Source organism: Ambystoma mexicanum, chromosome 5q (genome assembly GCF_040938575.1).
Source record: "Ambystoma mexicanum isolate Mex_15411 chromosome 5q, UKY_AmexF1_1, whole genome shotgun sequence".
Taxonomy (NCBI): domain Eukaryota; kingdom Metazoa; phylum Chordata; class Amphibia; order Caudata; family Ambystomatidae; genus Ambystoma; species Ambystoma mexicanum.
Genome location: NC_090933.1, coordinates 1280053253 through 1280079677, shown reverse-complemented (window position 1 = coordinate 1280079677; position 26425 = coordinate 1280053253). Strand labels below are relative to the sequence as shown.

The window sequence follows — 26425 nt, the reverse complement described above, 5'->3', positions numbered from 1 at the left end:
TGCTAAGTAATATGGCATCCCAGAGCGTTACTGATTTGAAACCTTTCCACGGGGGTGAGGCACTTCTAGGCTCCAGTGCTCAAGGTGCTGTAAATGATTCAACAAGTGGTGCCCAGCATTGACCATACTGGAAAGATTGTCTAATGCAGGCTTGTCCAACTCCAGGATTCGAGGCACAAATCCATGCCGGGTTTTCAGGATACCCCTCATTCATATTCATGATATATATTTGCATAGAATGATTCTAAATGTATGCACATTTTTCCTCATGAACATTAATTAAAGAAATTCTGAAAAGCTGTCAGGTTTCCAGCCCTCGAGGTCCGGAGTTGCATAAGCTTATTTTAGAGAGTCATATAACATTGTCAATATGCAAGTAAGGGTTAAACTGCTGTACTGATTATCTAATGCTGAATGACTTCCCAGATCCGGTGTGGGGGTCTGAATTCCACTCCTTCGGCAGGGTGATACGGATATGCATTTAATTTAGAAAGATAAGGAATGAAATAATGAAACAAATCCTATATATTATTGAACTCCTCTGGTAGGGGTGGGACTCGAGAGGATGGACAATGGGTTGGCCGTGCTCGGCTTGAGCATCGACAGGGAAAGCTGCTTGAAGGGTGTTTTCCAACCTGAAATGTATGAAAGTGGATCTGAACCGCAGTGTCACGCAGCAAAAGAAGTATGCACCACCTGTCGGAATGCTGAGATATAAACTGAGTATATGAGACGAGTGCTGGGCTTGTAAACGCGATATGAGCACAACACAGCGTATGCTGTGGACATGTAAAATAGGGACAGCCGTTTGGTCACATGGAGATGTTTGGCCTCATTCTGACTATGCCGGTACGGAGAAAAGGGTGTCGCTAAGCTTACCGGCACTGTTGTTTCCGGACCGGCATATTACAGGTCTGCCTGCCGGAGCAACTTTGCACGACAGTTCTGACCCTGCTGGGCACAGCAGCCACAGTAGGCAGACGCGTCGCGGAAGCACTGGCACCGTTAACATCGGTGCCGGTGCTTCTGTGTCCCCATTCCCAGAGTCCTATAAGACTCTATGCGAATGGGGAACAACATTTTAACGGCACCTGACTTTCCGGGCCGCTGGGGTTGTAATCTCCCGGTGGCACCGGGAAGTCAGGCGCCCGTAAATATTTACAGGTCCGGCGGCAACCCACCGGTAGCACCGGCACGGTTGCCGCTGGCCTAGTAATTAACCACAATAGCCACCTGTGTACTGCCTAGATGTGGCGTGTTACTTCTGCGGATTGGTCCCTCACGGCGACATCAGACACAGGGGTCCATGCTCTGGGTTTGTCGGGCTCTCAAAGTAGTCCACAAAGCAATGCTAATGGTGTGGACCTACATGAAGAACCCGCCAAATGGTTGGCTGGAGTAAATGTGTCTTCTGTGGGTTGGGGAAAAGGCTGTCTATGATTGTAGAGTTCCAAGAGAGTATTGGAATAATGGGGAAAGGTGTATTGCTCTTTATGTTCGATTCCACCAACCCTCCCCCATTGCGTACACTTCATGTTGGCTGTCCACTCCTACAGAACCCTTTTCATGTTTTCCGAAGTCCTGTATAGTGTCTTGTGGTCAGTACGATGTTCATTTATCTAGAGTGTTTTTTTGATGGGTTTTTTCCGAAATTATTTGTCGGTAAGGGTATATAAGGGGTGGAGGTGGGGGTCGGGAATAGTGTAAAATGAATAGGGCTGAGGGGCTGCGGTGGGAATCCCCAAAAATTTAAATACAATATTTAGATGAGTTTGTTCAGAAAAGGAAATTTGGAAAAAAAACAGTTGAAAAAAACACATTTAATGATTGAACATAGAACCCTTGTGGTCTGCTATTTGGTTACAGAGCACTGATTTTTGACCTTGACTTGGGACCCGTACTTGGCTAACATATCATATTGAAAGCATGTTTGTTTTGTTCATGAAGATGAACTTGTGCTTGTTTTGTCCGTTTCTAGCATGTGACTGTATAAGTCCTTCTTCTCCGAATGCCTTGTCCTGTACTGTTTGTGCTCCCCAAAAATGAAACCTGGGAGTCATTACTGTGGGCTATCGCAGGTAATTGTTACTGTATTTTTGGCATGTTCATGTTTCCAAATACAGATTCATGGATTTAGATCTGGTGATCAAGCAGTGCGGTGGTTGCTTGGTAAGGCATTTGCTTACAAAACTAAGGGACTGAAAGTATTCACTTTTACAAAAAGCCATCTGCTGAGTTTACAATCTAATTGATCAGGTAGACAATTTGTTAGGATTAGACTAAATCGCACTAGTAAAGCAGATTCTGAAAGACATTCAACACATGTACCAACTCACTTATATATGTAAAGAAGGCATGGTATCAACAGTAAGACAGGCACAAGCTACCACAGTTCAAGGGTGTTTATTGAACTTTCGCAGGGGTGAGATAAACGCCAATCTAACCCTAAATCTACATATGGGAGCAAGCTACGACCATCAAATAATAAAGAGGGCATTCCTAGTGGAGTCTGTCAAAATATAAGGGCCTATACTAAAAAAAAAATATTGCCCATCCTTACCTCTAAATACAAGCAGCGTGGGGAACAATGTTACAAAAAGAAAGAAGTGTTCAAAATGATAAGTCAGGATGTTCGAGTCACTGGCCTCCCTGCCCCACTTTTTCAGCATGGGACAAGGTGGTACACTGGAGCATAGCACAGTCTCTGGCTTCCTTAGCACGAGGATACAGACAATCGTAATATCAGGACCTTCTGCATGCAAGTCTCTTTACTCCTCAAAGTCTCTTCATTCAGAAGGCCTGATGTAACCAAACAAAAATGATAAGTTATTTTCTTCTTTGATGCACTGTTCATCCGGATCCCCCTCATTCGGGCTCAGATCTCTTTAGTACAATGTACTCTGATCCCCTTTTAAACACAATTAGTCTCCCTCAGCCGGGCTCAGACCAATTTCAATCAAGTATTGAAAACGTTCGAATGTGCACAGGGTTTAACTTGACCCGATGTAGGACCACTTCGATTTTACAATTGCTTCTCTTTACATTGTCCCCTTTGGGTTTGGATACCTAACGGAGACTTTCGAAGGAGCACACATGTGATGCTGGACCACTCTGTTTACAGTATCTATCTTTGCTTCAAAGTTCAGTCACGCATTTAGTGCATTAATTATGTTCGCATCACTTGCCACGTATGCTTCATGCACTGTCCTCTTCAAATTCCATCATACAATGTTGCCACTTGCAACCTTGGGTTCCAGACAGCCCGGGTTGGTTCCAGACAGCCCGGGTTGGTATCCCCAACTCACCGGCTGTGCTACCTTCACTGGCTTTTCTTTGTTGTAGGAGCCAAGGACAGTACCACAGGAGCAACCGCTTCTCACTGCCTTGATTATCGACGCAGGAGAGCCCCGGGTACCTCCGACACACAATGCAGGAGTCTTCAGCTTTGATTCCAGGTCTTACGTTTTCTATTCTCAAAGGCTCATAAATGTTAGTCTTTCTGTGAAAGGTCAAGGGCTCTTCCTTTGTATTTCTTTTTGGTCTTGCCGTCTTCCACCTTGTGTTAAACTGCCATCTTGGAACTGCTGCTTCCTCATGTGCTTTGCCTCGCTCAGAGTGTGTTCTTGTGTTCAGCCTTTTATCCGTGTGGGGAAGTTTGATGGAAATCAGGTGTGTGTAATGATCAATAATTGCCTGACCATCATGTTGGAAATGTGAGGCATACGGCTCGGTTGTTAGTCTGTTTTCCCTCACAGTGAGTTGTCCATGAGAAAGTGTTTGTGGCGGAAAAAGGGGAGGGTTGAAACCCTAAGTATCCTACCTGGTAGGATGGGGTAACGGTGTTGTAGGGAAGAGGATACGCGTCTCATTGTCGGGTGTCCCACTTCCACTCCCAGAAGACCCCTCCATCCAGGTGATTCTCCCGCACTGGTCCACCCCCAGGACCTGGATCCAAAAGCAATGGCCGTGTCCTGGCCACCTGGATGACAGATCCTCAGGGACTAGCGGGCGAGACACCTTCAGGTTTCTCACACTAAACAGGTTACCCAAAAAGACCATAAATTGTGCATGGAAGAGAGTATATCATGCGGCTAGAGAAATCCATCTGACAAGAACATGGCTCCAAGCTAGAACTATTCATTTACGTGGCCAACTTCTCGCAAGCAATCACAAAAGTAAAATTATTTGTAAGAAATGAAGTCTACTTAAGAGAGGGGGTGTCACTTCCCCAACACCATTGTTCAGTGCTGGAAATGGGAAAAGATTTGCTGGAGGAACCCTCTCATCCTTGGAGGGGTGGTGACCTGGGGAGGAGGGTGTGGGCCGGGGGGCATGGTCCCAGGCCAGGTCACACAATACAGTATTTCTTCATAGAACCCAATCCTGCCGATTTGCATAAAAGCAAAGAGCATTATGGGTACATAAATATGTGCACAATTTTAAATTTGATACATGTCTTATTGTGATTCAGTAAAAAAAACCTGTTGAGTGAAACGTTGAAGTTGGGCTCTGCAGTTTTAATTGGTCACAATATTCACCCTAAGAAAATATGTTTCTACATTGCAGGATATATATACCAGTCTGGACAGCCACACTATTTTCCAATCTAATTTGGGGGTGATCTACATCCTTCCAGAATAGGCCTTGTGCCGCGAGATCGTATAACTGAAAGTGGGGTGCCCTGAGATACCCAAGCGGATACCCCAGTTACTCCAGAGGAATGATGTGTAGATTGACTGTAGTTCACTAAACAGCTGTCTACCCTGCCAGGCTCAGATGTTGTTGAACAGGTACAACAGCTTCAGAAGCAATATTATTTTGAGTATCCAGAGCCGCCCCATCAGTGACATCAGTATTTTCCCACAGTGTGCTCTTTTGAGTCTAAGCTGTGCTTATTACCTAGCATAGTTCAATGCTAATGTCTCGGACCACTATCTTCAAATATTTCTGGGAGGTTTTCACCATCCTTAGCCCATGCACATCTGTCAGACATATCGAGGCATCTGTCAGTGGGAACACCTCTGACTATCTCCCGAATTCTTCCACCATGTCAATGACTGAGCACCAATTTTTGGGAGGGTCTCGTATATACAATAAAATGTTGACCGCATAGAGGGATAATGGCAGTAGCCGGCCACCCAGTCTTATACCACATCCACCATGCCTCTGTCGCACCAAGTCTGCAAGCAGCCCAATCATCAACGCAAATCACAGTGGGGATAAAAGGCATCCCTGCCTCGTTCCACCCTGCAGTTTAATGATCCCTGACAGAGTCCCATTGGTGTTTACCCTGGTCACGGGTTCCGTGTATAGCAGTCGAGCTCAGGAGATACATCTAGGGCACAACCCTGCATTGCCCAGTACCTGGAACAGGAAGGGCCAATGCACTCTGTCAAATGCCTTTTGCATGTCGAGGGATACTGCTATTGCGCTGGAATCTGGAGACACATTGGACATTACATTATAGAGTCTCCTCAAGTATAAAACCTGACTGGTCATTAGGAATTAGGTGCAGAAGCATGTTTTGCTATCGCCTTTGCAAACATTTTTACATCAAAGTTGATCAAGGAGAGTGGATGTTACCAGGGGCATTCGTTGGGGGCCTTATCTTGCTTTAATAACACAGTGATGACAGCCTCCTGTACAGATCCGGGAAGACATCCAGTACTCCGCGCCTCCTCCCACTTCTGAAGCAGATACAAGGTCAGCGTATCATAATATTCCTTATAAAACTCTGCCATCAATCCTGGGCGCCTTGCCATTTGGCAGACTGTTGATCGCCCCTTTGATCTCTTCCTCTGTTAATGGCTTCTCAAGGACGTCAAATGCCTCCCTGGACAACAGAGACATCGGTATTGCATCTAAAAAACTCCTACTTTCAGCCTCCGACACTTCCCCTTTTGGCTAATACAGATTTCAGTAAAACGCGTGGAATACTGTGTTAATGGCCTCCTTATCCGAATATTCTCTAACGCCTGGCGCATTGTCTATATACGAGATCGGGGACCTACCTGTTTCTCGCTGTACCAGCCTTGCCAGCAAATGACCCGGTCTGCCATACTCCCCGTATTGGCGCAGCATCACTGGTTTGTCCAGGAACCTAATCTCCCTCTGTGCCAGATCCTGAAAATCATCAAGTAGGAGCTTAGTATCCGCTAGTAGTAATGGTGTGGGTTCCCTAGTTTAGCGTTCCTGCAGCTTCCGCAGCCTCTCTTCTACCTCGGTTAACTCATGCCTGATAGTCTTCAGGACTCCAAATACAGATGCCATGGCAACCCCCCCCCGTACAAACACCTTAAATGCCTCTCACAGTGTCACAATGGAAGATACTGACCCCATGTTTTCAGGAAAATATAATTCAATGTTGTCCTGCAAACCAAGTACAAAGACCCTATCACGGAGCGACTCTGGCTTGAACCACCAAACCGCTCGTGTCCCGCCCTCGTCCCCCATACGAGCACCAGTAATAAGGGGGAGTGGTCCGATAACGTTCTCGGGTAAATTATCCAGTCCTCTACTACCCGTAGCAAAGACTCTGAGATAAATCATAGATCTCTACATGAATGAATCCCAAGCACTGACAAATGATGGGTCAACTCTTTCACCCCCTGATGGCGCACCCTCCACACACCAACCATGTCCATCTCTCTCCACCTCTCAGTGATTGCATTTGCTGCCTTGTTGAGAGCACCTGGCCCTGCTGTGGCCATTCTAGAGACGCATCCATTATCGTGTTGAAATCCCCACCCTGGAGGAGTGCTGCCGTAGGGAATCCAGAGAGCCGGTCAATTACATCTGCTTAAAAGTCAGGATCATCAGTGTTGCGACCATAACTGTTAAGGAGCAGTATGCATTTTTGGCACCAGTACAAACCATCTCCTCATCAAGAACTGCAGTGTCTTATGTATTAAAATGATCACCCTGTGCCTTGATCGAATATGAAGTGTAATACCGGTGATGTCCCCAACCCGGTGCCATTCACTGGGCAACCCGGTCGACCAGGTGGGTCTCCTGTAAGAAAAGTATCTTAGCCCATAGTCGATTGGCCTGTGCAATAATCTTTTGGGTCTTCACACAGTTGACCAGGCCTCTAACATTCCAGCTCATTCCTCTGAGTTGACTCACTGCGTCACGTGACTATAGCATTGCGTATCAAGTACAACAAACGTGCAATCGGACCAATGCATTCCCCACCATTAAAACGTTGTCTAAGCCACTAAGCATTTTGTAACTGTAAACCCAAGCAACTCCCCTTGCACACCACCCCCACTGCGCACCCACAGCTTGCAGTGTCAACACACACCTCCATCTCACCCCATCCACAAACAGCATAGCTTTTGCTACGGGCGAGCTGTTGCCACTCGTGCACCTTCTTGACATAAAATTTCCAAATAAGACAGAACAAAAGTTAACATCATCCTGCTAGTCTACATTACCATTTGCCATTTGCTTCAGTGTCCAGTCCAGTTTCTAGTCTGCAGACCTTCTGCGGACGAACCCAACCTCTGAAGCGATATCTTGGGCTCGATACTTCACCGCCTCCTCCGGCACTGTGAAAAAATACATCATCCCCTGAAATTGGAAGCGTAGGTGGGCGGGATATAACATAGTGTATTGCAGATTGTGCTCTCGCAGAAGTTTCTTCACACCCAGGAATTGACGGTGTTCCTGCTGGTCTGGGAAATGCAGATAATAGGAGACCCCAGATGTGCAGCTCCTGTTTGTCTCGAGCAAGCTTCAATAGCAGGTCCCTGTCCCGGTAGCTCAGAATCTTCGCTCTGATTGGCCTGGGGTAATCCCCAGGTTTGGGTCTCTGGGCCAGGGCTTTGTACGCGCTCTCAATGGCAAGAAGCTGGAACAATGCTGGATCATTCAGCAGGTTTTTGAGAAGTGTCTCGACTTTCCGCTCCATGTTGCCCGACGGGTCATTCTCTGGGGCACCCACTATACAGACCACATTCCTGTGGGATCTGGACTCTAAGTACTCGTATTTGGCTTTAACGTGTTTCATATCCTTGACCAGCATGTTCACAGTGGTGTGTAGCACCTGAACCGCGTCCTCCGTCGCGCCAATACTCTCCTCTGCTTCATTAATACGCTGCACTTCTTTTGCCAACTGTGACCGGATTGAGGTGGCATTAGCCATGATGTCGCGTTTTTCATGGACAGCGGCGCAGACCTTCTGCATTGTGTCCAACGTTCGCTGCATATCCGAGAGCTCTGCTGTCTCCGGCACCTCTGCAGCCTGGTGTTGATGGTCACCCTCAGCTGATGAGGCTAGCGGTCCGCTACACTGCACTGCCCTCTGCTTTGCTGCTATATGTCTGTAGCGGGTCCTTCGCAAATTATCTCCTGTGTGCACCACTGCTCTCATAAGGTATGCAGGCCCCCACCATGAAAGGATATTAACTGGCTGGGGAAATGCCCCAGCCCACACCAGGGACCACTGCACTGCCGCTGGCATCTCGCCCGTGATCGCTGATCTTCAGCCGCCGGATTACGGCTCCATGCCCCTTCAGGAGTATGAGCCGCCAAACACCTTTCGCGTGTGCGCAGCAAACCAGTGGGTGATTGGCTGCTGGGGCGCACAGGTCAGACTCTGAGCCAGTTAAAGCGCACATCTCAGTCGCACTCCCTAGCGGTCTGTCTCGGCGGCACAGGCTCTGCAGTGGCGGGAACCAAGTTAGTCTGAAGCTCAAACCATTGTTGGTTTCTGATATTTGACACTAACATAGGCAGTGTTCCAAAACCCCACTGATCATTTATGTAGCCCCGGTTTCCCAGCCCTAACCCAAACCTTGGAGCAACCAATCCTGTCCTATGTTAGGGACAGTTCCCATGGAAAGCACCCCTCCCTCAGTCTGCTGGGTAGGGAGTGGCGCCCTGCACCTGCTAAAATAAAATCCCTGTTAACTGGAGATGGGCTACACCCAGACTTTGATCACTGAGGGACACAGACACCAGAGTGAATATTTTAGGTATCCCAACTGGGACCCCTCTTTATTTAATAAAAACAAGACTTCCTTTTCCCTAGGAGTCCCCTGGCATGAGCTCCAACTGACGGGGGAGCCTGCTACGTTAGCTCTCCCTTCCTTACAGGGGTCTCGGGGACTCCTAGGATGAGTCTGGCACAACAGACCCCTTGCTTAAACTCAGTAACCACCCACATGGAGTGTGAGACCAGAGGATGGCCTCTGTGGGTGGTCCCATCACGCTAGGTGGCCTCGGGCAGGCTGCCACGCTATCCCACTACCTCGCGTCAGAGTACCTCCTCTCTACCCCCTAATTTAAATAATGGCCATCCATATATATTGTCCTCCCCAGACTTAATTCGTAACCCTACTTTGCATTCCCCCTAACACTTACCCCAGCTCTATATCACCCCCTACTTAACAATTACCCTACATAACAGTACTTAAATATACACAAATAACTGCGCATACATATATACATTAACTAACAACATATACACAGCATAAAACCCTAGGTCACAATGGGGTGACAGCTGCAGTCAGTCACCCCCTTTCAGTACATTGACGTTCTTCTGGTGGCGCTGATTCTTGGTGAGCTGGTGCAGGGCTGATCCTGGTGGTAATACAGATCCTGGTGGCGAGGCTGATTCTGGTGGCTGGCAGGGACCTGTCCCCTACAGGTGATGGCTGGGTCTAGCCCATGTTCCTATCTTCAGGATGGCCCGTCCACCACATGGGGCCCCCTCTACACACCATGCAGCCGCGTTCTTAGTCCTGGGCGGCCACCTGCACAATTTGGGGTCCACCCACGCTCACCGCATCACCCCACGCAATTGTCCTTATTCTGGGTGAGCCCTGTAGGTTGGGGGGACCCAGTTGACATCACCACCATGGCGGCGGCATTGTTCATTTCTTCTATGTGCGCCCTGTTGACTGGGGGACCCACCCGATATCACTGCTGCACCCGCTGCTCCATTTTGAAATGGATCAGCATCATGCCATGGGGACGCCGCCATGATCACCGTCAAAACGCACGGCCATATTGGGTTCAGGCGGCGTTCCCATGGCAACCGGGGATGCCACTGTGATCAGCAATGCAGCATTCGTCTGGCCCACCCCCTCAGTCATCACCCGGGCTGATCTCCATCCAGGCTACTCCACGGGGCGGTCTGGACTTCGATGCTCTTCTCTCCTTGCTTCACCTCCCGGGCTGCGCCTTGCATATGCAGCCCCGGTGGACTTCAATGAAGTATCCGCCTCGCTGGCCAGGAGGCAGGCCTTTGGGGGCATGGCCAGACAGCCTCATCTGGGCCAATCCCCCCCCCCCCCTCCACATACGGACCAGACCAGGCTGTTCTTAATGGGCCCAGGCAGTATGCCAGTTGCTGCCTGGCACACTGTCTGGGCCCTGGATACTACTGGACCCGCCCGGTTTGGCCCGCAGACGGACCCACATCCGCCACAGCCCCTGGGTAGCCAAACTTCCCCTGACATACGCAGCCTGGCTCCCTTGGATTAGTCTCTGGAGGGCTCCCCGCGCACCGCCCAGAAGCATTAGTGGAATTTAGGCCCTGGGGGGCCGCTCGAGCCAGCGACCCGCTACAGGTACTTTTTCTCTGCTTCTTTCTCCTTATTCTCACTCTCTGTCATTTTGTAACTGTTTTTTTCTTTTCAAATCCTCTTTGGATTCTTTCCTCCACTGCCCAGCTCGTTCTTGGACAGGGCAGTTGTGTCCTATTCTTTTTTTTTTCTTTTATTCTTTTTTTTAACATTCCATCTAGCCCATGGAGGGCTGGATGCTTTCTTCCAAAACACACACACAGGACATATGCATAAATAAAACACACACTAGACATGTATTAAACTTCTTCATTACCCTGGTGTCTTCGTCATTATTCCTAGGGTCCGTTAAGGGACACGCATGTGGCTGCACTAGCCGAGCTCCGTGGGGCCACGGGCTACATTGCCGTGAAGGAATAAACTCCGGAAGAGCTTCTCGATGCAGAGGCTCGATGCAAACATCAGCAAATGACTTCTAGCAGATTAGTAGCTACCTATCGATAATTTAATTAAACATAAATGCCACAATATTGATAGATTTTTGCCATAGTATTTTGTTTTTGTGGCCAGCAATTTTAAAATCGGTCTGTTTATTTACCCATTATGTGCTCTTCCCAGTCTGTATTTACCTGCTGTGTGATGTCACCCATCTGTATTTACCTGCCATGTGATCTCACCAGTCTGTATTTACCTGCCGTGTGATGTCACCTGTCTGCATTTACCTGTTGTGTGATCACCAGTCTGTATTTACCTGCCGTGTTATCACTAGTCTGTATTTACCTGCCGTGTTATCACCAGTCTGTATTTACCTGCCATGTGATCTCACCAGTCTGTATTTACCTGCTGTGTGATGTCACCTGTCTGCATTTACCTGTTGTGTGATGTCACCCGTCTGTATTTACCTGCCATGTGATCTCACCAGTCTGTATTTACCTGCCGTGTGATGTCACCTGTCTGCATTTACTTGTTGTGTGATTACCAGTCTGTATTTACCTGTCGTGTGATCTCACCAGTCTGTATTTACGTGCTGTGTGATGTCACCCGTCTGTATTTCCCTGCCATGTGATCTCACCAGTCTGTATTTACCTGCAGTGTGATCTCACCAGTCTGTATTTACCTGCTATGTGATCTCACCAGTCTGCATTTTCCTGCCGTGTGATCTCACCAGTCTGTATTTACCTGCCATGTGATCTCACCCATCTGTATTTACCTGCTATGTGATCCCACCAGTCTGTATTTTCCTGCCGTGTGATCTCACCCGTCTGTATTTACCTGCTATGTGATCTCACCCGTCTGTATTTACCTGCCATGTGATCTCACCAGTCTGTATTTTCCTGCCGTGTGATCTCACCCGTCTGTATTTACCTGCTATGTGATCTCACCCGTCTGTATTTACCTGCCATGTGATCTCACCAGTCTATTTTTACCTGCCGTGTGATCTCACCCATCTGTATTTACCTGCTATGTGATCTCACCAGTCTGCATTTTCCTGCCGTATGATCTCACCCATCTGTATTTACCTGCTATGTGATCTCACCCGTCTGTATTTCCCTGCCATGTGATCTCACCAGTCTGTATTTACCTGCCGTGTGATCTCACCCATCTGTATTTACCTGCTGTGTGATCTTACCAGTCTATTTACCTGCCGTGTGATCTCACCCATCTGTATTTACCTGCCGTGCGATCTCACCAGTGTGTTTTTCCTTACTGTCGCCCTATACTTTGCAGCTCTACTCCTCTTGGGGCATCTTGAACAAGGTGTGGGTGGAGCAGTCGAACAAGCTGGAGGAGCAACTGCAAGACACTCTGAGCTACCAAGAAGCCATGCAGGTGAGCTGGGCCCTGGAGCGTCCTTAAGTATCGATGTAGGTGCAGGCCTGGCATGTCATTCTGTAAGACTTTGTTGTTGTTGGCTGGGTGACTTCCTCTGTCCTTTAGGGACTGGTGGGGGTGAACAGACATGTGGAGTGCACAGCACAGTAAACACTATTCTTTCTTCATGTATTTTGTTGACACACTTTAGGGGACACATTGTGTCTATGCTCTCTGTCCGTGGCCCCTCTGTGGACTCAGAAGCTACCCCAATGTACTTCTTCATGGTGCTTTGTGCCTACTCTAGTGTTCTCCAGGTTGTGGGCATGGGGGAGGAGGGGGATTGGAGGACGTGGGTACGCTTCTTTTAAAAGGAAGGAGGGAAACTGTTTTGTGTGGCCCATCCAACATATTTTCTCAATGTCTGGGACTGCATTACAATTTTGGAAATCTCTGGCCTACTCCCAGAGGTGGCCACATAAGAAACATTCTCCACCTTGCCTTGAAAATGCTTTGGCATTGCTTTATAAAAGGTGCAAGGCCCTCTTGTTTTCATTTTTGGAAACTGGCTCTTTCCCTTGGCTGTTAATAATATTTTGAACTTATTTGATTATCCACCATGCACTGCTTGGTGGCTCTAAACTGGAGGTGAACTTCCAGGGAGGGCTACTAGGTGGTGTTGTGGCGGGTGTGGCTTAGCTGACATGTCCTATTCTACTCTCACACTTCAAGTGGGAGGGTTTCTTAATCTTTTTTAAACCCACCATAACATTGATGGTGTTTGCTGCAGCCACAAGCGTCTCTGACTATAGATCACCGATGATCTCTAATGAGAGCGGTTTTTCGTGGATCTATAAAGCTATGTATAATATATAAAACAACAACCACTTTCTGTAGTAAATTAATTTTTTACGATCATTTGCACACCCACAATGCATTAGGTGTCTAACTCCAAGGCTCGAGGGCCGCAAACCTGATGGGTTTTCAGGATATCCCTCACTAATATTCATGAGAAAATATTTGCATACATTTAGAATAATTGTGTGCACATTTATCTCATGAATGTTGTTGAACGGTATCCTAAAAATCGGACAAGTTTCCGTTCTTCAAGGCCTGGAGTTGGAAAACCCTGCTTCGGACCGAAACGCATCCTTCTTTAGCATATAGGCTAAGAATCCATCACAGAACAACACATTGCAGAACCTTCATTACTTAACTTGGCCCCATCGTTTATCTGTCATCAAAATAGGGCAACCCAACCAGAAATACAAATTGTTCACCCAGTTGTCAATGACTGCAAGTGCCAGTTGCGCATTACCAAACAACTAACCCCCCTCCAAAACCTTCCTCACTTTAGCTGAGATATCTCCTACCTCTACAGCAGACTTATTTCATAGACTACTTCCTCCTCTTCTATATGGTTCCCATAACCCTTTCTCCCCTCACGTGAGGTATATCTCGATCACGCAACTGTATCCATCCTGTTATTTTTCTCTTCATGACAGTAGGAGCCCGCCTGCAGCCAGGCGTGCAGGCGCGTGCGAGACTCTTTCCAGTAGGAGGACCAAAGTATGGCATACTGATGCCTCATAGAGTTATGCTTTGTTACGAGCTCTTGTAAAGCACAATTGTGACCTGCAGGTATCCTGGCCCTGTTAAAGAATCCCAACAATGAGACATAGTACGTAAAGTAAAAACGACCAAAAGACAGGCTAGCCCACAATGCAGGGGAAGTGAGTTTTTAGGGATTTCCTGAAAAGAAAGTGATCATCAATCCTGCGACTTAGAAGACCCTACTGAGCCTATGGCCCTTGGAGCGTGCATTTATGGCTGGATGGGATTACATCAGAACAATTCAGAGTCCAAATAACCGGACAAACTCAAGAAGATGGCAAGTTCTCTGCGATTTCCACAAAAAATACAATGATGTCATGCTACGTGGCAATAGTGAAAACCCTATTAAGGGTTGGGATTGCTTAAGGGACACATCTAGATATACAATCATATGGGGCTAGGTGTGTTATTGTCCGTCCAATATCAGGTGGACAACGTATGCCTACCTCTTCATACGTGTCATTTAAGTAAAATCAGTTACACAGTGTTTCATTGGTTTCTTAAGCTATAATGTCCTTCGTTATGCTGACTAATGCAATTGATCTGGCATGCTTGTTCCATGTCTGAAACATTTGGTTCAATTAGCAGCATGTAAGCCAAACCCAGGTTCAAATAGATGGGACATGAGGCTGCCCTTCCACCCAATTAGCCCAGCATTCCTCATCACCCATGCCTTCTGCCATGCTATTCTCTTTGTACTTGGCCTTGCAGAGTATTCTCGTCCTGGGAATGCAATGGGAGTGAGGGCATTTGTTATCGTATCTGGAACTTCCTGCCGGCAATAATAGCGTTGAAAATTGCCACATTTTCGGTGGATTTCCCCCCAGCTCAAAGCTGGGGGGAAATCAGCCAAGGCCATGATTTGGCGGACCCTTAAATGCGGCAGTAATAGTGCTACCGCCAAACTCGTAATGAGGCCCATTGTGTTAATTTTGTGCTTCAGGACATCTTTCACTCTTTCTTATGCCATCATCAGTCCCTTTTCTTAGCTCTTTCTCATATTCCTTCAGGGAGCTCCTCCAAGAGGCTGTCATCAAATCGAGGGTACATTCGATATGGTCATCTTAATGTAGACCGTGTTCCATATGCTCGTTGTACTATTGGTAGAGTACCTGAGGTTAGACAGGGCATGGTCTCATGGCTACAATACAGGGGAGGCATGGGGTAGGATCTCCTGCAGATATGTATGCCTGCTCCTCTGTATTCCCCCCCTCTGATCGAGTCCTCAACTACCTCCAAGTGTTCCTGCTTCTTTGAATCTTCTATTGAAGAAAGGTTTCTTTGGTATCCATATCTTCGCCACCCCCCTCATGGTGCCCACATTTTTGATGTGTTCGTCCACAGTCCAGGTCAATAACTGCATTCTCTACTTGGGGTACAGAAGACCTAATCTCCCATGTAATTCTTTGTATCCCTTGGATAGAGGAACTTTGTTCCCTTAGGCGCCACAATGCTTGCTTTTATGCGGTCTCTGATGGTACTTTTAGTCTGAGCGTTGTCTTCTGTTTCACCCTTCACATCGATCATGATCTTCATTCCCACTGCTTTGTTTGATGTTTTCTGGCATTGTCCAATTATTATCCTTATAACACAGAATTCAAACATTATCATCACCAATATTGCTCCAAGGAACTTGAAAATACTCGCCATCCAATCGGGAATCCATGAAAATAGGTATGAGAACTAATCATCATCTCCAAAAACCTCTGGCTCCGCCTCCATTTTTGTGTGAAATTCTGTCAACATGGTTATAGCATCCGTCAGCGTCCTGTACTCACCGTCATGAGATGGTGTGAATGTACAGCAAGAAGGCCCGACCTTGGCGCAAACACCTCCTTCCATTGCTGTAATCATGTCAAGGACAAGCCTGTTCTGGAGGGTCATTAACCTTATGGCCCTCAATTCTTTTTTTATGGTGTTAAATCCTTTTATAGTGGTATTGATTGTCTGTAACAGCTTCCATCTGTTAATCTGTAGCCATTTGGGATTCACTTCTGTTTGGAGTCCAGGCATGAATATAGATGTCATTATCATAGCTGTCTTGTTGAACAACTTGTGTTCATCAGGAATATCTTCATACGCCTTTATTAATTTTGATGAGAAATAGTTCTCTTTTCATCCACCAGAGTGCAAGTGACCTTCTTTTTCACAAGTGCTCCTCCACTTTTGGAAATCCCTTGATATTCAGGTCTCTCTGCTGAATTGCCAAGGCTGGAACATGGGTGAGTACGATGGAACACACTCCTCCCCAGTTCCTGGGTAAATATATACGCTGGGTCCACAGCCCCAATATTAATCCATTAGGACAGCAGTCCCTCTCTTCGTTCTTGGGATGTCAGTTATGTTTTTGCACCCTTTATTTTCGCCAACTTGGACTTCACCATTGCTTCAGCGCCTTGTCGCATTAATCAATGGGACTACAGCCATTGACCTGATTCGTCGTCCACCCATGTCAGTAGTTTAGAGTTTTTAGCCGATGACTTTAGGCACTAACCTTTCACTTTCTGCACCTCGTACACTGGTTCCTTCCTCAGTAGATGAGTTGCACATGACATCATCCCATCTTCCCATCATTTGGTCGTAATCACTCGTCCATAGATCAACAGCTGTGAGTGCTCCCAGCATCCAGGCACTCCAGTTCTTTCAGTTTTGTCAGAGCAATTCATCCTCTTCATTTCTTTGATTATCACTTTGTCTTGTCCCATGGCTGGATACAAAACCCTCTTGCCCGTCCATCCAGGTTCCTTTTCCATTTGTGTTGATCTCTTTTAAAAAAAACAATTCTTACTGTACTCATGGCATAGGGGATGAGAGAGCAGACACAACAGCTCTCATCAGATGCTCTACTCCCCACCTTTTTCATGTGCTGATAACACATATTATTGCCCAACTCAGCCGAATTATCAAGATAGGTATCTATCCCATGTTTTTCTTTCTTCTGCATCCCTCCTATGTCGTTTGACATGCCCAAATAGGTCAAACAAATTATCATCATTCGTACTTCATCTGGGAAAGATCACAGGTGTCGTATTTTCAATGAAACTATCAGAATGATAAAGACTTTGAAATGTAAAATACAGAAAGAAAAAGAAAAAACACATGCATATGTATAACAGGCATAAGAGTCTGGAAAAGCGTTTTGTGTGCTATGGCATTTCTCTTTGAATTACTAGTCTTCCTGCAAATGCATTTCCTTCCTCCTGAATCATGTTTAATAACATTTTTCCAATCACATGTGTAGTTGCACAATCTGCTCCATTATTGCGATTAAAAGCCTTCTTATAACTGGGCTGTTTTTGGGGTCACGAAGAAACTTGAGAATATTAACATCTCTCCTAACAAGCGTAGGGTCTAACTGGAGTATAAACACAAAAACTTCAACTAGAAACCTATGTGTGTCACTATCGGTTGGTGTCATGTATTATTCTTAAAATAGATATGCTCCCAGAAATGATTGTGGGTATTTATCTCTCTTCCAGTTTTTAATAAGGAATTGGCGCTTGGTCATAACGTCGATGTGATTTAACAAGGGCCTGCCTCGATCCATCGAGAAAAGGGACACACCCCCACTAATAGATACCTATATCCATTACATGTCTGCTGCAAATGCTGAAACGGGCCATTTGGACAGGGTATTATTCCTCTGATTGTTCTTAGTGTGTGCCCAGCCGTGAACTTCTGACACACACTGCAATTCACAATGAACTGTGTGACGTATTCCAATAAATAAATTGGGAACAAACCAGTCCTCTGCCATGTTGGCAGCAAGACTTTCTTGGGTTATATGCACAGGGTAATCTAGCTGCTGAAGTGCGACTTTCAGTAATGTTGCTGGCATCACTGGCTTTCCAGTGCTTTCCTGTCTCCATGGTGCTTCCGTGGGGGATAATGAACACCCCCTACGTCTCCATAGCTCCTGCTCTTGTGGGGCTCTACCTGCATCTCTATCAGTTGCATAATTGACAGCATAATTAATCCCTCTAGTACCAGCATGTTTCTACTCAATACTTATTTAACATTTTCAGTGTCTAAACTCGAGATTTCTGAGGAATATGCAACGCTTTTGGCTTCTGCTGCTTAGTTTCCACGAGAGATTGTCTGTTTATTTAGTATGTGCTGGGGATTTTATGACTGCTATGGCTACTGGGAGTTGTAGTGCCTTAATAAGCCTGTCCAATAAGGATGCATGTTGCACTTGAGTGCCGTCTGCACGGAGATAGCCCCTCCTTTTCCAGTGCAGTAGCTCTGCGTGTATGTTTGATGTCACATAGGCGGAGTCACTGTACACCGTCACTTCCTGATCCTTGTGTTTCTCAAGCTCAAAAATAAGCGCTACCAATTCTGCTGCCTGTGCTGTAAAATGGGACGCTAGTCTTGCACTCGCCATTACCCCAAATTCACAATTTAATCTGTGCCTTACAACTGCGGATCCTGAATGCCTCTGCCCACTAGTTTGGTCAATTTTTGAAGAACCATCAATAAAGAGACTTTACATGGGGTATATCATCATAAAATTCAACATAATTAGCACAGTCATGCACATGATCACCTTCATTTACAGGTTCAGCTATAAACGTGGTTGATTCACTATTTTACATCTTACAATTTTAAGCGCTGGATTAGAAATCATCACTTTGTAAGCAGAAGCTCTTTGTGTCGTCAATGTACCTTTGGGTGTCTCTAAAATGGCAAATGAGGTGTGCTCGATGTAGAACGTCATGGCACAGCCCATGGTAATACTCGTGGCCTTCTAAATTGCAAAGGCGGCAGCAGCCAGAGATTGTTTGCATGGAAAATGTCCTCTCATGACTGGATCTAAAATCCCACTGTAATATGCCAAAGGTTTATACCCTAATGTTGTTTGTTGTGTGAGTACTGCTGTCATTACTGACCCATTAGTGTGCAAAAACAAATAACATTCTTCACTATAATTGGGGTTGCCAAAACTGGAGCTGTACAGATTGCTCTCTTTAATTCCTCAAGTTCTTCCTCCATTTCTTCAGTCCATTCTATCTGTTCCTTACCAACTTGTGCTTTCTTAAGTGCTTGCAGCAGCGGTTTTGTATATGTGCCGTAGCCGAACACCCAGGCCCTGCAATAATTGCATAAGCCCAGAAATTGCTGCATTTTCCTCACTGTATTTGGCTTTGGTGTCTTCATGATAGCCTCAGCACTCTCAGGTGTTACTTTCTTTCATTCATGTGAATTTAACTGACCTATGTACAACACCTCTTCTTGGCAATACTGTAATTTCTCCTTATCTACTTTGTATCCTTTGTTTGCCAGTATAGTCATTAACCGAACAGAATCCTGCCTACATTCATACTCTGTTTTACTACACATTAATATGTCATATACGTACTGAATTACTGTACTTTTGAGCTCAATTTTACCTAAATCCATCTGTAGGGCTCAATTAAAGATTGACAGGGACTCCCAGTACCCTTGAGGCAATCGAGTATGTTTTAGTCCGTCTCTTTTGTCTGAACGTAAACAAAGTAAGGTCTTGTGAGTCTTTGTGCAACGGGATCAAGTTTTCTTTTTCTTCAAATCGATCCCCGTGAAGTACTTGGCTTCAACTGGGATGCTACACAATATTGTCGCAGGATTCGGAACTAATGGAAACTCTGCTACTACAATCTGATTAAGATGGTGCAAGTCCTGGATAAATCTCCAAAAACCTCCTTTAGATTTCTTAATCAAATACCCTACAGTATGGTATGGGGACTTAGATGGCACTAGGATTCCTTAATTCATCAAAGCTGAAATAGTCTTACATATACCTTCATCAGCTTCTCAAGACATGGCGTACTGCTTTGCTCGGGGTAAAATTGCTCCTGGCTTCAGTTTTATTTTGACCTCTCCTATTCGCTTCAATAGACTCACGTGTTATGGGCCCATAGTCTTAAGGACACTTGGCACGTTTTCTAGGTCTTCCTGAAAGAATGCTGGTCTTTGCCGCATTAGTGCCATTCGCTACGGGGCTTCCCTTTTCTGAATTCTTATCCAATATGTATTGCTTATAATAAAAAACACTATCTATACGTTCATCTCTGAACATATCTTCATCTGTTATGTCAGTCAATCTGTATCCCCCCTCAAGAGGTGTCACTGTCCTCCATGCTCTGCCTTCGGCATCTACTCCTTCAAGCATTGCTATTTCCCCTTGTACTATAGCTGCTTCCAGTTCTATAGGAATAGTCTGCCCTTCTTCCTCATCCATAGGTACTTGTGGTCTAAAGAGAAATTCATCAGGTATGCTCACAATTGTCCCTACTAATCCAGGGGGTCATGTTATTAAAATGCTCACTCCATACATGAAGACTTCCAGATCTACCGGAACTCCTCGTAGAGCCACTTGTCCTGTAAATGCCAGTATAAACTCTCCTAGATTTAAATATTGTATACCTAGAGTAGAGCACACTACAGTTGATCAGTAAATGAAATCGTCATGTTAGGTTTTGTCATTAAATAATTTCCCAGAATGTTAACTGGCATTTGTTGCGAATATAAGAAGGGGACAGACATGTCACAGTCCCCTATAGAAACAAGCAGTTTATCAGTAAAAGGAACTACATTCGTAGCTCCAGCGAAACCTTGAGTATTCATGGAAATACCTGACATAGGGTATTTTCTCTCCCTTATACAAGAGCGAGTCGTCCCAGTTTCTACAAGAAAAGAAAAGTATTTGCTTATCACATCTACCCTTGGTTCCTCTTGGGGGTCTGGTGTTACTGATAGTACTGAACACATCAAGTCACCCTGTGAGCTGTCTTATTGAGGGTACATATTCATCCCTGTCCCTGTAAAAGGGTTCTTCTCTCCTACCACCTTAACACCCCCTATTCATGGTGTTAGTATTTGTCCTGTGTTTGCATTCTGTTGTGTCTGCATGGGTGCTTGTTGAGATTGCCCTCACAGTGGGTACATTTGCACTGACCCCTCCTGCTGCACCCGCTGTGCTTGTGGCACCTGTGTCTGATAAGATATAGGATCCTGGGCAAAGCCCTCTCGTTTTTGTGTACTGTATGGCGGTGGTTAAGCGGTCCCACCTCTTGAAGATTGTCCATTTTATTGCATGTTTCCTTGGCTTCTACATGCACATGCAATATGCCCTGTTATCCCACAATTCCAACACACTGGGGGGTGGCTCTTTAGCAAACCCACCATTATATCCTCCCTGAGTATTCTGACTTCCACCTTTGGTATTTTGCAATCCACCTTGGGTGTTCTGAAACCCACCTCCCCTTCCTATGAAGCCTCTGGAACCTCTTCCTCGTGGCCAGAACCCATGCCCACTTTGATGCACTGGGTGTATATTATTCACCTGCGATGTACCCGTTCTTTCTTGCATTCCCGATCCTTCTCCACTAGTCAGTACTGCCCCTTCATTAGCACATTTTGACAATTTAACCCCACAACATGTACAGTTTTCCTTATTTGGTTACTTTCACCCAGGTGTCATAGAAACACAGATAAATCGAATACTTCAGATACCTGGGTCACTCACAAAATACTCTTAATGTGCAGAATTGTGCAGCACCCTGGAAATGATGGAACAGTTTAACTTCACAATATACTTTACATGGGGTTTACTTTATAACTTGTAGCACCTTGAAACCTGAGCGGGTCATATGCTTGGCAATACACATTACATGCGGTTTTATTTAAATAACATGCAATACTTTCATATTGACGAAAAATAAATTTGACATGCGCAGCACTCTTTATTTTAATCTCCTTGCGCACCTGGTAATACTGGCTGTGTTGAAGCACAACAGACACTTTAGAACAAACTACTTTTATATATAGATGGAACCCTTTTTACTCCAGCAGTATGCAATGAAAAATCTCTCTTCTATCAGAAGTCACTTTGTCATTCTCTGCAGAGATGTGCTTTTAAATCAGTGACTTCACTCTCTTTAACTTTGGCAAGACACGTTTTCTGCCCCAGCAAAAACCCAGATAATCAGTGTATTATGGAAACCCCTCTACTTTAATGCAGGATCTGGGAATGAGGAGCAGTTGGGAATTATGTTTTCTATGCACCTCTGCCTTTAAGGAATTTTGGGGTTGCCAAAAACAAATAGGAGTACCCAATTACTTTAACAGACTATATTTGTATCCACGGTGGAAGTGTTGATTTTGAATTTCAACAAAATCACCCCCTGTCAGTTGGCTACAGTGGATTTAATTAAATTATTACATGGTAAGAAAATGCCAGGGCTCTACTTTGTCTTCCCAATCAATAATGGGAAGATATTAAACCGATTCCCACAAGTCTTGATCTGGTTGGACAGGTTACTTGCATAGAATATCTCTGGGTGTTGTGCTCAGTAAAAGACACCACATCAGGGCTCCTGAAACATCTCATGAGCAACATAGGGACTTGATTAAATGCCTCTCCAGGTTCAATCATGGATACCTCCAGAATGCATCCCTTTATTTGCCTCTCCAGGTTCCCTCCAGAAGTTAGTCTTCCTCCTGGTCCAATCCACCTCCCTAGCGATCTTAGTTCTCCTACACATTTTTCCAACAGTTCCTACTTCCATGATTTCAGACAGCTCTCGACCTTTCCCATTGTGTGTCTCCTTATACGTTTTTAACCACTCCCCTTTTTATCTTAATTAGGATGTGCCAGCTGATTTGCTAACTATTCTGGTTGGACATCTATTGTCCTCCCCCATTACAATCATTGGCTTCTTTAGTTAATTAGGCATCATCCATTGAGAGTTATGACTCCAGCCCTTTGAAATTACCTTTCGACCACTTCAGTTATGACCTTAAACGACATCATGGCAAAGAAATGTAATTTACGAATACGAGTCTCAAACTATGGGCCTGATTCACAGAACATTTTCCTATGGGAGTGCGTCATTATAAATCGCTTCTGTGAATCAGGCCCTTTATGTTTCTGAAATGGTCTAATCACGCCGGACTTAATGAAGTGCGTCTCATTTTGTCACGATGTTGCAGGTTCGAATGATTGATTTTCGTGATTTATTGAAATGGAGGAGATTTCAGTGTCACAAGATTCTATATACCGGTATCTTATCCAGCAAGCTATTATCTCCCTGAATCTCTGCTTTGTGACATTTTCTGGGACGCTATCATCACATTTCAACTTATAACTTTGGTTCCCACGGTCAAATTACTATCACAGTTATCTCAACAGATAGGTCTTCTTATAGGCTTTTTAATGATTTGTCCCATTTCTGTAACCGCCATTTCTGGAAGGTTTCAAGGCATATGCATAATTTCTAACTTCAATTACACATTATATTTCTTTAAGAACTTCACATGTAATTCAGAGCATTTGCTTCTTTGTTGGTTTGGCCTGGTGTAAAGTCATTTACATTCTTTCTCCCTGGGCTTATGGACCGTCTGTTCACGTAATCTTTGAGAGCAGAAACGCAAGCTCCACCTCCTGTCATTATATGGTGATCTCAGTACCATGTCAGTTACCTTTAGCTCAGGGTTAGAGACCATGAATTGAGTTTTTCAATTCCACCAGTTTTCCAAGGTACAAGACATTAAGGGTTGTCTCTCTGTTCACACAGTTGTGAGCACATCACCCAGTAAATTGCTTTCCAGGCAAGGCTACAGCTTCAAAGAGATTGTTCAGATAAAGAGAGGAACAGCGCTTGACCTTTGCACCTGATAGGGGGAAGGTAGGCAGTTTGGATGTTCAGCACAGGCTGAAGCCAATTCTTATGAACAGAAACTGGTGATTTTAAAATACATTATTTCCATTACATGGGGCCTGCTTTCATGTCTTGTATCCCATCAGATACATTTTGATTACATCTTGAACTCACTCCCGCTTTATCTGCGACAAATCGAGTCCCTGGCTATTTTTAAGAAGTAACTGGAAACGCATCTATGTGTATAAACTCTGAATAGCTGTTGCACTGTAGTCATTTCTCCCTCTACATATTAAGACCCATCTGCGCTTAGATGCAACTCGTTGCTTGGTTCCTCAGGGATATGCGTGATACAAATTTCCAAATCAAATCAATCAATCTTTCCTCTTTTATTTTTTAAAACATTTTTTTAATTAAAAGACAGTTGTTTTTCAGTTTGGTTAACAAACTTTTTACAACAATTATTACAAAAGAAAACTTTTTTTTCATAGTCATTATCAATTCGTTTACATAACATACTAAATTACATTCAAGTTGAATCATATATAAAAGATTAAAATGTTCTTTGATAGCATAATAGATTTCTTCCTTCTATCAATTTAGAAGACTAATTCATAATCATAAAAATTGTTTCCTTCTTATCTAACTCAACAACCAATTTCTCAAGAAATATGCACAATACAACGATTATTTTGAATGAATATCCCCACATACATTTCTTCCAACACCATTCGCTGGCTTCTTGGGTCATACCTAACACATTAGGACCAATGGGAGAGTATCTCAGAGGTTCAAAATGAGTACAATACATGGTTAGATGTTTTAAATTTTCCATGCAGATATTACCACCGCAAAATCTACACCATGGGATCTGAGTCACCAGTGATTGCTTAGTGCAAGTAATTGTTTTTTCGAAAGTATGCAATTGGTTGAGCTTAAATCTAAAATAGAGGTTGTGATAGGAATTAGCAGGGAATTTTAATTTAGATAGGCTCTACGAGGTATTCTAAGAGTAGCAAATTCAGCTGCTTCAGGGTATAATTTTTTGGAGTGCAAATCATTCAGTGTGATTAACCAATCATGTTCATATAATCCTTTCTTCACATACGCCACCCGAAATTCAAGATCTATTGGTTTTAGGCCACATTCATGAAGTTTGTTGGTCATAAGATTTGAAAAAGTGACCAACGAGGCAGGCGCTTGATTCTTAATCATGATTAAGAATTCCTCGTAGAGCGATTGCTGAGGTGGAAATAACATCTTTCCATAGTTTAACTGTCGCCAGTGGAATCTTGCTGATAGAGCTGAGATCCCCAGCTCTTGTCGTAGTACGCAGTTAGGTAAAGAATTTGATAGTCTCAGTGTAGATTTCCATAGTTGTCCTTGGATTTGGTCTAGAATTGCATCAATATTGCACAAACATAAATCAAGCCCATATAATAAAATGGCTTCCACTTTCAGCATATAGAATTGTAAGAGTGGTAGTATTGAACATTTACAATATTTCATGAATATGATCCGCATCTGTGTCACCAAAACAGCTTTTTTCGCATTTAAGTTTACTAACCAGTTTTTTCATGAGGAAGAATCTATCACATCATATCCCAGGTATCTCATATTCAAGTTTATAGGCATAGGAATAGAGTTTATGGACCATTTCATTGTGGAAATTCTCTTTTTCATATTTTTTAAAATGAAGATACTCGATTTCTCCACATTACATGTTAGGTTATGTTTGAACAAATATTCTGCAAATATTACAAGCTTTTTTTGTAATCCGTATGGTGTTCGATCAAAGATTAGGACATCATCCGCAAAAGCAATCCATTGAATCCGGAGATGTCCCAATATTGCAGGGTAAGTGATCTCAGTATTCCATATTTGTTCAATGTCAGAGAGGTAGAGATTAAACAGGGTAGCCGCCAAGTTGCAACCCTGTTTAACCCCCACCTCAGTTGGGATAGGAGTTGTTGTTGAACCAGAGTTGTTGATACGAACCAAATATGAAGTGCCTTGATGTCATTTGGCCAACATCGCGATTAGGGACTGTGGTATCCCCTTTGCGTCAAGTGTTTCCCAAAGTAAATTCCTGACTACACAGTCAAATGCTGCAGATAAATCAGCGGATGCCATGTATAGGGCATCAGAGTTTGGAATTTTAGAGCGGGCTATTGGGTGTGCCAATACAGTTGCATTCAGAGCAGTTCCCATTCTGGCGCGAAAACCAATCTGAAATGGTGAAAGGATGGCAAGCCGATTTACAATCTCTTTTAATTGCTGTAATAATAAGACAGCAAAGGTCTTTGCACGTGCATCAATGAGTGCAATAGGTCGGAAGTTACCAGGGTTTGTTCTAGTACCTTTCTTATGAATGGGAACTATAACGGACTGCAACCATGAAGGAGGAACACTAGATGTCCGAATAATTTCATCAAATTGTTTTTACAGCACAGGTGCCCATAGTTGCACATTTTCCTTAAGTAAACATGGAGGAATACAGTCTGGTCAAGGGGCTTTTCATTTATTTAATTTTCATAGGGCCCATGTAATATCCGCTATAGACCATCCCTTCAGTTGCTCTACTGATTGATAGTTAAATTTGGAAGATGATTCCCGGAATCTTTCAGGTAGGGCACATTTTTCCTTCTAAAAATGCGTCCATGTCTCTGCACTAATATTGGAGGAGTGATCATCATTTCTTGAGTTCATTACCCCTTAAAAGAGCCCAGGTGGATCGCCTGTCATTAGAGCACAGTGATGCAATCATTTTTTGATTTATTGAATGATGAAGATGAGCTCTGTAATTTTTTATATTATTGTGAT

At 44.5% G+C, this 26425-nt stretch overlaps 1 protein-coding gene across 2 annotated transcripts in view; it reads left to right on the top strand.

Moving 5' to 3' along the window:
• LOC138498038 (microtubule-actin cross-linking factor 1, isoforms 6/7-like) overlaps positions 1-26425 on the top strand; it is a 530795-nt gene that overhangs the window by 263734 nt on the left and 240636 nt on the right. For both annotated transcript variants that reach the window (XM_069621876.1, XM_069621877.1), the window contains exon 16: positions 12261-12362. In XM_069621876.1, the coding sequence (XP_069477977.1) occupies positions 12261-12362 (102 nt within the window). The remainder of the gene's footprint in view (positions 1-12260; positions 12363-26425) is intronic.